Source organism: Hevea brasiliensis, chromosome 11 (assembly GCF_030052815.1).
Source record: "Hevea brasiliensis isolate MT/VB/25A 57/8 chromosome 11, ASM3005281v1, whole genome shotgun sequence".
Classification (NCBI taxonomy): Eukaryota; Viridiplantae; Streptophyta; class Magnoliopsida; order Malpighiales; family Euphorbiaceae; genus Hevea; species Hevea brasiliensis.
Window position 1 is genome coordinate 95,074,128 of NC_079503.1, and position 14,903 is coordinate 95,089,030.

At 25.1% G+C, this 14,903-nt stretch overlaps 1 protein-coding gene across 2 annotated transcripts; it reads left to right on the forward strand.

Annotated features, from left to right (window-relative positions):
* The first annotated feature begins 3,976 nt into the window (after nt 1–3,976).
* LOC110634759 (cysteine-rich repeat secretory protein 38) lies at nt 3,977–5,292 on the forward strand. 2 transcript variants are annotated; one of them, XM_058130384.1, is made up of 3 exons: nt 3,977–4,452; nt 4,588–4,869; nt 5,081–5,292. In XM_058130384.1, exons 1-3 carry the CDS (start codon nt 4,041–4,043, stop codon nt 5,158–5,160), a joined length of 774 nt encoding a protein of 257 aa, XP_057986367.1. In that variant the 5' UTR covers nt 3,977–4,040; the 3' UTR covers nt 5,161–5,292. The 2 variants fall into 2 exon arrangements, with proteins under 2 accessions (XP_057986367.1, XP_057986366.1); XM_058130383.1 differs by having other exon boundaries at nt 3,978–4,869.
* The last annotated feature ends 9,611 nt before the right edge of the window (nt 5,293–14,903 follow it).

Genomic DNA, 14,903 nt, shown 5'->3' on the forward strand with positions numbered 1-14,903 from the left:
TACGCCCTTCCTCGTCTGTGGGTGCTTTGGTATCCATTGTAAGCCTTTCCTCCTTTGGATCTCACCCTTAACTTTAAGGCTATGTCATCTTAAGTTTGAGTGCCCATCTTATAAACTATAGCACTCCATTTTATTTTATGAAGCTAGAAATAATTACATCTTTAATCTCAAACTGTTTAGAATCGATTATATTGATTTTTTTTGACATTCAACTCTATTAAATATTAAGTTAGAAAGATATTACATATATATAAAATCAGGAGTCCCATTTGAACCATGTTCAAATAATTTTCTTTCTGTTAAAAGGACAAGCTTATATGCACGTGACATGAAGGTGCAGGGTCTGTCTCATTCGTATCTTACCAATGGGAAGAGAATATGGTATACTCACCTGGTACATAACAAAATCCATGGTATTTGGGAAACCAAAAGAAACAGGAAACTCTCTGGAAGTTTCATTTCTGAACAATCTGTTGGAGAAAAGGAAAGAAAAGGAGGACAAAGACAACTGAAGTGGGGTTGGTTCTCTCTGTATACAGTGAAACACTAGACATGTAATTTCCATCAAAATTATAATGCTGCCTCCACCGCACAAAACAGCTAATATCCTCTTGGTTTATTATTATTATTATTATTATTTTTACCTGCATTTCGGTTGGGTACGGCTACCCACTTCCTTTCTTTTAACAAATAAGGTTTCTCAAAGTATTTTGTGTTCAATCGCAATTCAATAATAGACAACTTCAATAATTTTTTTTTATGGGAATTTGTTGGCCTACAAAATTGACTCCAGGTATACTACTTGGTTTAAAGTTATATTTGTGGTTTACAACGGAGGACTATAGATGACAATAATTAGGGTACATTGAAAATCACTGTATTCGGATTTGAATTTGATAAGTATTTTTAATATTTAAATTGTGTCACGTTGATCGTATCGCCAATTTTGTTTCACTGCGGAAAAAAGTTTCAAAGTTGTCTGATAAAATGGAGAATTAGTTACCGTTTGATGTTGAGATTGAAAAATTCAAAAAAAAAAATGCTTTTTAGAAAATTAATCATAAAAGAATTAATCTTATGTGAATTGTACGGCACATAAAATAATACCTAATAATTATTTCTATACCTAATTCAATCCAACTCTAATATTATGTGATGTGGGGATGGGAAAATATATCAACTCTTGAATAACAATAATATATTATTTATTTTTTATTAAAAAATAATTTATTTTTATATATTTATGTATTTAAATATTATAATTTTAAAAAATAAATATATTATTAAAATTATATTTAAAATTTATATTTTTAATTTAAATAAAAAATTTAAAAAAAAACATAAAAGAAAAAAGTTTTCATAAAGAAATCCGCCCTCCCTTGACCTCGAACTTTTATAGGCGGGGAAGAGAGTCATCCCTTTCCCCAACTCGCCCGCTTACATTTTTAAATACTCTAATAAATTTAAAAAATAAAAAAATTAATTCAAAATATTTTAAATATCAACATTTTCACTCCTTTAATCATCTATTTAAAAAAAAATGATGAATATTAAAAAGCAATAGAAATAATATCAATCAGATTATGAATTGTAAAAGATTGATCAATGTGATCTTGACATAGTTGTTTTTTTACCTTTAAATATAATTCTAAAGCATCCCATCATTATTTGTAAGCAAGTGGGGAAAAATATAAAAGTAGGTCTTGAAAGCAAGATCCACAAAATCGCAGTACTCAGATAATAAATGACTTAATTTCAATATCATTGTCACACACGTAATCAATTTAATTTTTGATAAGAAGTGTGATCTCCCACTCACTTGATTTATGTCAATTTTATAAATTGATTTAAAATTCCTTTCTTTTTTTCACTGAGTAATTTTTATTCCATCTAAATTTAATTATTGTTGCCAAAATTATAAATTTTTTATTCAATTTTTTTTAAAAAAATTATAACAACACAGAAAAATTAGATCCCAAAAGTAGCAGGCCTGTTGCGTACTTGTAATTATTTTATATTTATATGCGTGGCCCATCCTCAGGCTAATAATTTTCATCGACATCCATCAACTAAAAGAAGATTGGTTTGGATGAAAGGCAAGAGTTGCATCCTTGTCACAACCCATGAACATTCACTTTTCAATCTAACTTATCTTCATCATTCCTTCCCCTACTCTTTGTTTTCATTTTTTTTTATCAACTTATATCATGGTTTTCAAACTTGATTTAGTCTAAAAATCAGTGAACATAGATGATTAATGATTTAAGGTTCAATTGACATTAAACCAGAGTTGAATCGGACTATAACATAAAATTTTATATAATAATATTATCAATTTAACACAAAATCAATATATTTAGTGTAAATGTTCATAAGTCGTGTTTTACATTATAATTAATTAAAAAAAATAAATACAACGTAATTATCTGTATAAATTATATAAAAATTATTTATTTTCTTTTTTATTCTATCAGTAAACAATAATTCTATTAATGAATAATCCCAACCAATTTTTTTATATATGTCAAGCAAAAATCCCAACTATTTTTTTTTGTTTTTTTTTAAATTCATTTTTAATAAGTGATTATATAGGATAAGTGTATATATAGACCCAAAAACATATTCTTTACCGTTTAAGATTCAAGCCACGATTGTTATAATTTTTTTTTAAATCAGCCCAAATTCAATTATATAACCCTAAATTCCCTAAAATAAATTAATTTTTATCAAATCAAGTAAATAAAAAATATTAACAAAGACTAGCTCGAACCATTAAACTCGTAACATGTCGAATGGGTGATTTGAGTATCTGGCCGGGTGGTTGGGTGTTTACCAGTTTTGATGTCACACAAGTTTTAAGGGTGAATTAAACTCTTTAAATGTCTGGTTCATAGATTTTACGGCATGACTAACCGAGTCGGACCAGATTTCAAAACCGTGACTTATATAAAAAAAAAAAAAAATTTAAAGGGAATTATAAAAAAAAAAAAAAAGAAATAGAACACTTGATTTTGGAAAAGGCCTTAAATCACTATGGGCCATCAAAGTGTCTTTGTGATCTTGCTGGCTCTTAATAGCCCATTCTCTACTGTTATGGGCAGTTGGTCTAGTAAAGTAATGACTTTGCAACTACAACTTTTTTTTTTTTTCTTAAATTATATTCTTCTAGTTGGTCGCATTCAAGAAAAAAAAAATTGAGATGATTACTTGGGAATTATAATATAGCAAGATGAGTTGCAACTTGAAATAAAAGCTCATAATAATAAAATTATTATTAGACCATAGGTTAGCGAATCTTATATTACACTTTAATTTTTGAGTTTTAGGAAATTAATTATTTAGCCTTTGAGTTTTATATTATATATATTTTAGTTTTTAAATTTTGATAAATAAATTATTTAATTTTTTAATTTTAATATATTGAATGATTTAGTTTATGTAATTTTAATATTTACAATAATAAGTATTAAATTTTTTTATATATTAAAATTATAGAATTAAAATATAATATAATATAAAATTTAGAGATTAAATAATTTATTTTTTAAAATTTAAAAGTTAAAGTATATATAGTGAAAAATTTAAAAATTAAATAATTAATATTATATTTAAGTGGAACTACATGAATTTCAACATTATATTTAATATTTAAATGATTGATTTGGCACATCAACACTTTTTATTGTATTTATTTTGATAATATGAGATAAATTTGGTACACTAATATAAAATCAATAATTGATTCTCTGTACTTGCACTTATCCATAACTTGGGTAACTGGGGCATTTAACTAAAAGCAACTAGTTTCAAGTGGAGTCATCATTTGATTTCCTAACCCATTTGAGAAACATAACTTGAGGAGTTGGTTTCAATTAACTACAATTTTACCTTCCTATTGCTTAGCATATCCTTCCAATGGCATGACTAAGACAAGGTAGATTAATTTTGTTGACTTCAATTTTATAGTGCTCATATATATTCATCCTAGGAATAATTGCAATCCCAGCATAGCAAGTTGACTTTACCATACAAAAGGCAAAATGCCAGGATTTGATAGTTTTTTTTTTAATGATGAAACTAAAGCACTTGCTTCATTCATGACCTCTGTATTTTTCCTTTTTCCTTGGATTCAAAGAGAAATGGAGATTTTCATTTTGTTATCTACCTTGCTGTTGTTATCCAGACCTTCTCTTGCTGATACTAATGAGATTCTTGGTTTGCAATGTTCAGGCTCTGATAATGCTACCCTGGAGAATCAATACCAAATCAATCTCAACAATCTCCAGGATTCACTTGCAGCAAATGGGCCTGTTCACAATGGATTCTACACTGCCACAGCCGGGAAAGATGCCTACATGATTTTTGGCCTTACCCAATGTAGAGGCGATATTTCTCCCACAGACTGTGCAACTTGCATCAGGAACTCTACCATGGTGCGTGGCTGCTCAACTAGTAAGAACGTTACTATATGGCTTAAATGGTGTCTTCTTCGGTATTCAAACATTAGCTTTTTTGGTGTATGGGATCAATCTGCAATGGCTTTAACCAACGATACTAATTTCGAAGATTCAAACGTGGTTTCTAAAGGGCTTAACTTCATGAATGAGCTTGCTGCTACTGCTCCAGAGCCACCTTTGATGTTCCAGACTGCGGTATTGGATGTGGGACCAAGTGGGAAGAGGTATGGGATGGCTCAGTGCAGCAGAGATATCAGCAGGAGTGACTGTGGCAAGTGCTTTAGTTACCTGTTGGTGACTTTTAGAACCACAATTGGGAACAAAAGAGGATGGGAGATTTATGGGGCTAGTTGTAGCATGTGGTATCATGATTACCAATTCTATTTCAACTTCTCAATCCCCGTAAATGAAGGTTAGTTATCTGAATTCCCTGAACTATATTGCTTTTCTTTGTCAAGCAAATTTTGGGTTAATTCCATTGATTCAATATCAGAATGCCTAGTCCATAATATGGGAGATCAGAACTTCAAATCCTGATATTCCTTTCCTCATCCTTCAATTTGAAACGAGGAAAAATAAAAAAGAATCTTGGGCTAATTGCTGGTTTGTGCTTGGCAATACAGGAGCTGTGCAAATCTCAAATGAACGAGTTGCAATTGGATTGATGATCCCAGTTCTAGTGTTCCTGTTATCTAGCCTTTGAATGGTTTTCTTTTGGTCAGCGAAAAGACGAGGGCTGCAGTCAGCCGCACGTAAAGGAAATTTTTTTTTTACAGGTTTCTTGCATTTTCCATTAGGATATTTACAATTTGTTCTTTAAATTTTACCCTATATTACACTTTAGTCCTTGAATTATAGGAAATTAATTATTTAATTCTTAAATTTTATACTATATTACACTTTAATCTCTAATTTTTTAAAAATTATTTATTTAGTTTCTGAGTTTTATACTATATCACACTTTAGTCCCTATAATTTTAATATATAGAATAATTTATTTTTTTTTGTCAATAGAAGAAATTATTATAAACATTAAAATTATAGGGGCTAAATTATTTTATATATTAAAATTAAATAGATTAAATAATTATTTTTTAAAATTCAGATATTGAAATGTAATATAGTGTAAGATTCAGAAATTAAATAATTAATTTTTTAAAATTTAAAAATTAAAATATAATATAAGGCAAAATATAAATTTTCATTTTTCCTTTTCCATTTTTGTTTGTAGAAGGGAAGTTATGGGCTATAACTTGTAGAGGATGGGAGATGAGATTGTAGCTTAATTAATTTTGTTAGTTGGGAATTTGTTGAAATTGTTGCTGAGTTGACCTTGGGAGGATGGAAGTTAAAAACTTAAATTGATGTGAAATTGAAATCAAACTTCATTTTTTAGATGTGGCTTAAATCAATACTTAGAACATTCCATTTGGGATTGAATTGCATCGCAACCGGCAATTTCATTTTAAAGTTCAGGAGATCATGATTGAAAATGCAGGTGCACTTTAATTCTAATTTAATTAAAAAAAATATTTTTTAATTTTTATTAATTATTTAATTTATATATTTTAAAAAATATATTATTTAATCTGTATATATTATTTTCACTAAACTATTTATTTTTCTTATCAAATACTTTTGTTAATAATACCAGTCAAATTATTATTTAATTATTTTATTTTAATAAAATTAATTAATTAATTTCTGTATTTAAAAAATTACTATTTAATTCTCTATTTTAGTAAAACTAATTAGTTATTTTTATATTTTTAAAAATATATTGTTATTTGAAAAATGAAAATTTTATTTTGTGAAAAATAAATATAAATTTATATATTTTTTAAATTATTTAAGAATAATTTATTCAATTCCCTTGGTATCGTGTTTTCCTGTTGAAAATTAATTTTTTTAGACTTTCGCATTGATTATTTGGAGATATCTAGGGCTGAGCAGAGTTCAGTTCAGACTGAAAAATCGAACCGAACCGAGTCAATTTGGTTCAATCGGTTCGGTTTTAAAATATAAATATTTCGGTTATTTCAGTTCGATTTGGTTTTGAAGAAAAAAAAATCGATTAAACCGAACCGAACCGAATAGTAATTTATATAGTCAAATCAAACTAAATCGAACCGAATCGATTTTTGAATTGATTTATTTTTATGAAAAATTTATGAATTATATTTAATTATATATATATTAATTGTTTAATTTTATTGATTAATGGTTATTAGGTTCAAACCAAAGTTAAAATTAGACCAAATAACTTGAAAATCAAGTCTAAATTAAAAAATCAATAAAAAATCAAATCGATCGGTTTAAACCAAATCGAACCGAAATAAATTGATTTGGTTCGATTCAATTTTTCACCCATTTCAGTTCGGTTCGGTTTCTAAAATTTGCGGTTCAGTTTTTATAATTTAATTCGGTTCGGTTCGGTTCGATTTGAATCGAATGCTCACCCCTAGAGATATCAAGTAATACTTGACAAGTACTATTTTCTAATAAACAAAAAATGTAACAACCTGATATATATATATATAGGAAATATTTTAAATTTTTTATTTTAATTTATTACTATTTTATTTAAGGTATAATATTTTACTTCATGAATGTTATTTTGACATGTATTATTATTATAATTATTTTAAATTGTTAGTTGTAATAAAATAAATTAAAGTTAATTTATTAAATTAACATAAAAATAATTTTATTTCTCTAGACAACATTTAATTTTATTATTGTTACTAAAGTTCATTAAATTTAAAATAAAGTAAAAGAATTTTTGGACTTGATTGAAAAACATGAAAAAAATTTAAGGACTGGTTATGTAATTAAAAGATAAAAAAAAAACAGAGTTTTAAAATTTTGCAAACAGGCTACCCCCCTCCCGTCTCTCTCTCTCTCTCTCTTCCTTCCCGTCTCTCTCCCTCTCTCTCTCTGTTCACTGCATTTCCGGCCAACCCAGTGGCGGGCAATGGCCGTTAAAGGTCCGACGGGCTTCCAGCGGTCCTCAGCTGCATCGGTAACCCCCTATTGACGATGAATGGCGTCGAAAGGAGGCCTTAACGCGGACGAAGCCGCATCCTTTGAGGTGCGATTTCGGCGGCGTTTCGGCCAGTGGAGGGCGGCACTTAACTCTTGGGACCACAGGCTTCCCATCCCAACTGGCGGTGTCCCATTCCATGGTGGTTTCCGGCGGTTTTTAAAAGAGAGAGAAAGAGGAGAGAGAAAATGATGGCAGCCACTTTCTGGCCAGTTTTTCGGCGATCCAACCGTTGTATCGGAAATTCGAGACCAACGATAGATTCAGGGCAACGAAATCTTTGAAATGGGATTGGCCCCGCTCTGATCAGACACCGTGTGAAAAAGGCGATTATTAGATGGTTCAGATCGCTTGATGAGAATTTTGAGCTTTTTCGATTCCCAAAATTAAAATTAATTTCATGAAAATTGTTAATAATTTTTTAGCATAATTTAGGTGCAATCGGATTGAAGATAGCTCACCACAGCTGAGACTGTATTTTAGGCCAGAACCAGCTGTCTGCTCGGCCTGTCTCCGAACGTGATCGATATTATAGTGAATCATAGCGTTTTCAGACATTCTGGATGAGTTCTAGGTGTCAGATTTGCCATAGGTAAACCCAAACTGTAAGTTGCTCAATTTTTACCTCTACTGGGTTTAGAATAAAATTCATAAAATATTCGTGAATAATCAAAAAATTATTATTCCTTTTGCAATAGCCTTATAATATTGTTAGGACCGCGGGGCAAGTTTATAGAATTTTTAAAGTTAGTTTGAATAATTTTTGAAAAATATTAGTTTTAAAGTCTTATAATTGAATTGTCTGATGTTGTGATTATTGCTTGGTTTGAAGGGCCCAGGAGGGGCCATATAATGATGATGAGATATGGGTTTATTTAGAAGTGTTATTTAAATCATTTTGCAGGTTGAGTAGGTCCTAGGTATAGAGAAAACTCTGTTAGATTTTCGGCATGTATTAGACTGTCTGTTGTCTTTTTATAGTCTTCTTTTGAGTTAGTACTAATAAATTTATAATATAATTAATTAGGTGATCGAGGTCAGCTATTTTTCCTCCACCCAGCAGCCACAATAGTCCCCGGTGTATAGTGAGTAGATATTAATTTTATTTATAATTTCAATATTATTATTTATTTAAGGCATGCTCATGTATCACTTATACATATATGTATAGAGTTAAATATTAGACACAACTTTTATTGCATTTGTACTTGTTTACATTGCTGTTGTTGTTATTTTATGGTGATCTGGAGATGTGTGTGTGAGTTGATGTGTATGTGGATAAGGTAGGAAGGGTAGACGAGGCAGAAACTTGACTCGCTGGGACCCGATCCTTACTATGGATAAGTCGGGGTAGGCATGGCTTTGAGTTGATCTCGCTGGCCCCCGCATTTAGATATTAAGAGAAAATCTGGCTTTGAGTTCTTCTCACTGATAGAGGTCGGAACTAAGAGAGCTAGGTAGAGGGATCAGCTCCCCATATATATATGTGTGAGTGCTCCAGATTGACTTGGGTGTGATTTGACTTGTTTTGCTTGGTTTGTATTAAGATGATGCATTTCATTTCTAAGCACGTGTTAGAATTAGATAGTTATAGAAATTGTATACAAAATTAGTATCTTACTCTATGAGTCGAACACCATATTTTTTTCAGACTACAAGAGGAATTCATTTTTAGAGTAATCTACTTTCTTTCTTACAGGTTTAACATCAGTTATTTATTTGTTTTATTATTTTCTAAATTTGAAATCTAGAACTTTGCATGTATTAGCTGTAGCATGGGTCTTGTTGGAGACTATGTTAACTTAAGTTTTTGACATCAATAAATGAAAATTTTTATGATATTTATATAGTTTATAATTGATTGATTTAGAGTTGAGCTGGACTCTCATGACTTTAGATTTTAATGGTTATTGGGTTGGGTTAACTCGAATAAAAATATAATATAATATTTTATTTTCTATTATTTGCATGATGGGCCTCAGTTTGGGCCCTGATTATGGATTTGGACTAATGAGGCTTACTACGGGTCTCGGGGGCTTTATGTCGGCATAGATCCTAGTGCTGGTTTGGCTCATGGGTTCGGGTCGTGACAAAAAATACAAAAGTGATAGCTAGAGAATTAAATAAAAATACTTGTACAATTTGAAAAATATAAATTCAAATTCAATCTTCACACAATAAAATTTATATTATTCATTTAGGTATAAATTTTTCAAAATATAAGGATGAACTAATTAATTTTACTAAAATAGAGAGACTAAATAGTAGCATTTTTTAAAATACAATAATTAATTGATTAATTTCACTACAATAGATTGACTAAATAGTAGTTTGACCTGATTAAAATTTATTGACTAACTAAAAATTGACGGAGGGATTAAATAATTTAACATAAGTAAAATATATGGACGAAATAATGTATTTTTAAAATATGGAGACTAATAATTAATTTCTTTAAAATCCATAGACTAAATAGTAATTTTTCCTTAAATAAATATAAGAGTTGATTTTTTTGAATTTTTTTTATTTTTTAAATAAAAAAAAATCTGATTTGATTTAAATCTAGATTTAATTTTAATTTAATTCAAAATCAATTTTAATCAAAATGTTTTTATCCATATCGATTTTAAAATTAACCAATTTGATTTTGATCTGATTCTAATTTTGAATCGACTCCTGGCCAACTCTAAGTTAGCTTGAGTCTGGTCTTGTCTAAAAGGTCGAGTTTGCTTCAATTAAGCTCAGTAAAAATATTTAAAAGTAAATAAGACTTATAAATTTGTTCACGTGAGTTAAATAGTTTTATTTTATTTTTTTTATAGATTATTTGCTTGTGTAAAATAATTTTTTATTTTTTAAGAAATTTAAATTTTTATTTTTTATAAAATAAAATGAGAAATAAAAAAATATATTTACCAATAAATAATAAAATTATTTTTTTAATTTAATATCTTTCATAATTTAGAAAATAAATTATGATAAAATATATTTTAAAATGTATTTTGTTTCAAAACTTTTAATTTATATTATTAGAAAAAATTTTATTTCTATTAAAAATTAGTTTCTTTTTTTTTTTCAAAAAACCATGCCCTATCGTACAACCTCTAAAAACCGGCTAATTTTTACAGCACCTGAACATCCTTGCATATTTTATTTTTGTCCCTTAATCTCAAATAGTTATTAAAAAATTTAAAAATTTTAATTTTATTTTAAAAATATTCTTCTAATTTATAATAATAAGTTTTTGGATTATAAATGTAAACTCAATACTATTGAGTGATAAATTTTTCTCCTTTTCAAATGAATTATTGTGTGTAACAAATTTAAATGATGATTAAAATCTCTTATTTTTTTGGGTTTAAGAGGAAATAAGGTTAATTTAAAATTTTTTTAATAATAAATTAAAATCTATATTTATATATAAAGCTACGAGGTATTTTCAAGAAAATAATTTGTAGAGTTTTTTTTAAAAGGTTTGTCATGTGTCATATTTCATAAATTCTCTCATTTATATGAATTATTATTTAATTTTTTATTTTTTTAATTATGATTATTTTTTATAATATTACCTTAACGTTTATGATTTAAATTATTATTTCTTTTAAAATTTAATTTTTAAAAATTAAGAAAATGTAATAGTTAAAAATTATTTATATTATTTTATAAATACTAGTTATTATTTAATTTTTTTATTTATCTTTTAATTATCATTATTATTTACAATATTAAATTAATATTTATGATTTAAATTATTATTTTCTTTAAAATTTAATTTTTAAAAATTAAGACCATTAAATATAATATTTAAAAATTATTTATAATAAATTTATTTGTGCAAAAATATTATTTACCATTTGTTACCCTCAATAATAATAATAATAATAATAATAATAATAATAATAATAATAATAATAATAATAATAAAAGGTCATTGGTGACTATTAGTTTAAAGAAAATTGACTATTAATTTATAATCTCATAATTAATTATGAATACTCTCTTTTATACTAATTATTATTTATTTTTTTTATTTTTTTAATTATCATTATTATTTACAATACTACCTTAACATTTATGATTTAAATTTTTACTTTTATAAAATTTAATTTTTAAAAATTAAGACTTTTTATAATTAAATGTAATATTTAAAAATTATTTATATTATTTTTATAAATTCATTTATGGAAAAATCTTATTTGCCACATGTTATCCTCCATAATAATAATAATAATAATAATAATAATAATAATAATAATAATAATAAAAGGTCTTTGATGGTCATTAATTTAAAGAAAATTGATCATTAATTTACGATCTCATAATCAACTATCATATAATTTAATCAACCTTAAATTATTTTATATATTTAATAAATATTTTTATTACATTGTTATATTTTCTATTATTTTTATTATGAAATTTTTGCTAAAAAATTTAAGAAACAAAAGGTGTAGTTTACATAAAATGTTATAAAAATAAAATATAGAGATTTAATTTATTTATAATTAGTATATATTATTTTTTATGTTAATAATTTAATATTCTTTTTATTTTATTTTTCTAAGATTTATTAATTAATTATTATTATTATTATTATCATTATGACTAACTTATGACTATTTAATTGAAATGATTAAGGGGGTGCTTGGTTTACCTGTTGTGTGCAGCTGATAGTTGATAGACACCTAAATAGGTGAACTAGAGTGTTTGATAGGTTAAAAAAAATAAAACTGATAGTTGATGGGTAGCTGATATGGTACCCATCAACTACAGTTTATATTAACTCTATTTTTAAAGCTGTTTCTCATTAGCTGTTATTCTTTTTTTATTTAACTCGAAAATTAATATTATTAATACTTTTATATTTTTCATTCATAATTTTAACATTTTAATTAACGGATTTCAACTTTGTTAAAATAATTTTTATTAATAACATAAAATATAAAATACTTATTTATATCTAAAAACTTAAAATTAATTATAAGTTTTTTCTTTATCAACAATAATAATTACTTTATTATTTTATCTATATTTTTAAAGTTATTTAATTATTTTTTAAAAAATTTAATTATTTTCTTATTTTAATAATAAAATAAATGATATAATATAATATATTAATAATTTTATATTTATTTTAATAATATAATAAATGATATAATATATTAATTTAATAATTGTATATTTAATTTAATAATAAAATAAATAATATAATATAATAAATTTATAATTTTATATTTATTTCAATAATAAAATAAATTATATAATATATACCCTTATTAGTCATTTTACATATCAACAGCAACAGCTAAATATAATTTTACCAAACACTTAATATAAATCAGCTATCATCAGCTACCAGCTATCAGCTATCAGTTTATCAGCTAATAGTTATCAGTTGTATTCAACAGTTAAACCAAACAGACCATAAGTAAATATGAAATATTTTATTATTATAAAAATTACATTTGAATGCTTTAATTACCGTTTTTCAATTAAATAATATTTAATTATAAATTAATTTTTTATTTAAATAATTTTTATTTATTTATCTATATATAACATGTCATAGGAGACATGTAATATACATTAAACACTCATCTCTCATCAAATATTTTCATTTTACCTAAATATTTTTAAATCTTTTTTTATTTGTGCCATATTCTTATTATTTCTTTTAAAGTTATTAGTTATCATTTTTAAAATTTATTTTATTTAAATATATTTAATTAATGTGTATTTAATTATTAATTTTTTTTATAAATTTCTTATTTAATATTTCTTAAACTTTTGAATATTTTATTTCATTATAATTATATATATCTAATACAATTATAACTAATATTTTGATTATCTATATTTTATTATCATTAATTTTTAATAGAATTATTTTTAAATTTTAATTAAATTATTTTTTAACTATATTTTTATATAGAAATAGAATTTTAAAGATAAATTACAAATATGATTGTATTGAAAATTTAACTATAAATAAAAATGATAAAAAAAATTAAAGTTACAATATTAAAATTATAGAATTTATCTTTTTAAAAATAGTATATATTTTTAATAATTATTATATTAATAAAAAATAATGATATTTTAAAATTTTAATTTTTATGAAATGTATTTATTTTATATTATAGATTTATATTAAGTGATATTATTTTTGTCTAAAAATTATTTTATAAAAAATATATCAGAAATTTACACTTAGATATAGTTTTTTAAAAAAAATAATATAATAGAATGTTATTTTTAATTAATAATAATATTATATATTTTCATTATTATTAAAATTAAATAATTTAATTCATTATTAATAATTTAATATTTTTTTATTATATTAAAAATAAAAAATATCTTATTTATATATTTTTAAAATAATATTATTTTTTTATTAATCTAATGTATTTTTTTATAATTTATAAAAAATAAATATCAATTTAATATTAAAATTTTATTAAATTTAAATTATTTTTTAAATAAAGTACTTTTATTATATTTTAAATAAAATAATCATTAAAATTACTATTAGTATATGTATAAAAAAATTAAATGAATGTTTTAATTAATAACACTATAAATTAACTAAAAATTTATTATTATAATAGATAAAAATTATTTAAAATAAATTAAATAAAAAAATTTTAATTTAAAATTAATTTAATAATAATAAATTTTAATTTAAAATTAATTTAATAATAATAATTTATCTTACTTAAAATATAATTAAAAATTAAATTAAATTAAATTAAAAAATTATAAATTACCAATGGATAACATTGACATTATACTGGCTAAGGCATAAAAACAAAACGGAATAAAGTTCAAAGTTCAGAACGAGGTATAAAAATTGGCTAAAGGAGTGATCGTACGGTAGACAGTGACTAAAGGACAACGAAGAGTATCCGGACCGGAGGAAGCACTAGCGAAAGAAACCAGTATCCCTAGAGGGATAATGATTGATCTGTATTGCGTCCATATCAATGGCGTTGTGACTCTCATCTCTAACATCGCTCCATCTACAAACCGCAGAGAGAGATGAAGAGAATCCCTTGCTTAAAATTGACGCGAATGCCACAAATCCTCTGGCCTCTCCTTTCTTCTCTTTGATCTCTGCTTAATCTTTGATTTGAAACTTGTGATATCCATTTAACCGTGTTAGTTTAAAGGCCGCTCTGCTCTAAATTTAAATCTCGTTATATTTACGAACGGCTTGACGTTTCGTCGTCCACGACCATAGTGTCAAATCAGTGGCGCGTAGCCGATTCTAAATTGTATTTTATCAAACGACTTGTCATTTTACGGTTAATGAATGACTCCCTGTCTCTGTTAATGAGAGTTCCTCCTTGAAGAAGAAGAAGAAGTAGAAGTAGGATTTATTTAAGTATTAATCATGCTTC

Bases quoted from the DNA above. Each gene is read 5' to 3' on its own strand.
- LOC110634759 (XM_058130383.1), top strand. From the start codon at position 4,041: ATGCCAGGATTTGATAGTTTTTTTTTTAATGATGAAACTAAAGCACTT. The intron at 4,870-5,080 runs GTTAGTTATCTG...TTGGCAATACAG, and splicing joins CTCAATCCCCGTAAATGAAG to GAGCTGTGCAAATCTCAAAT.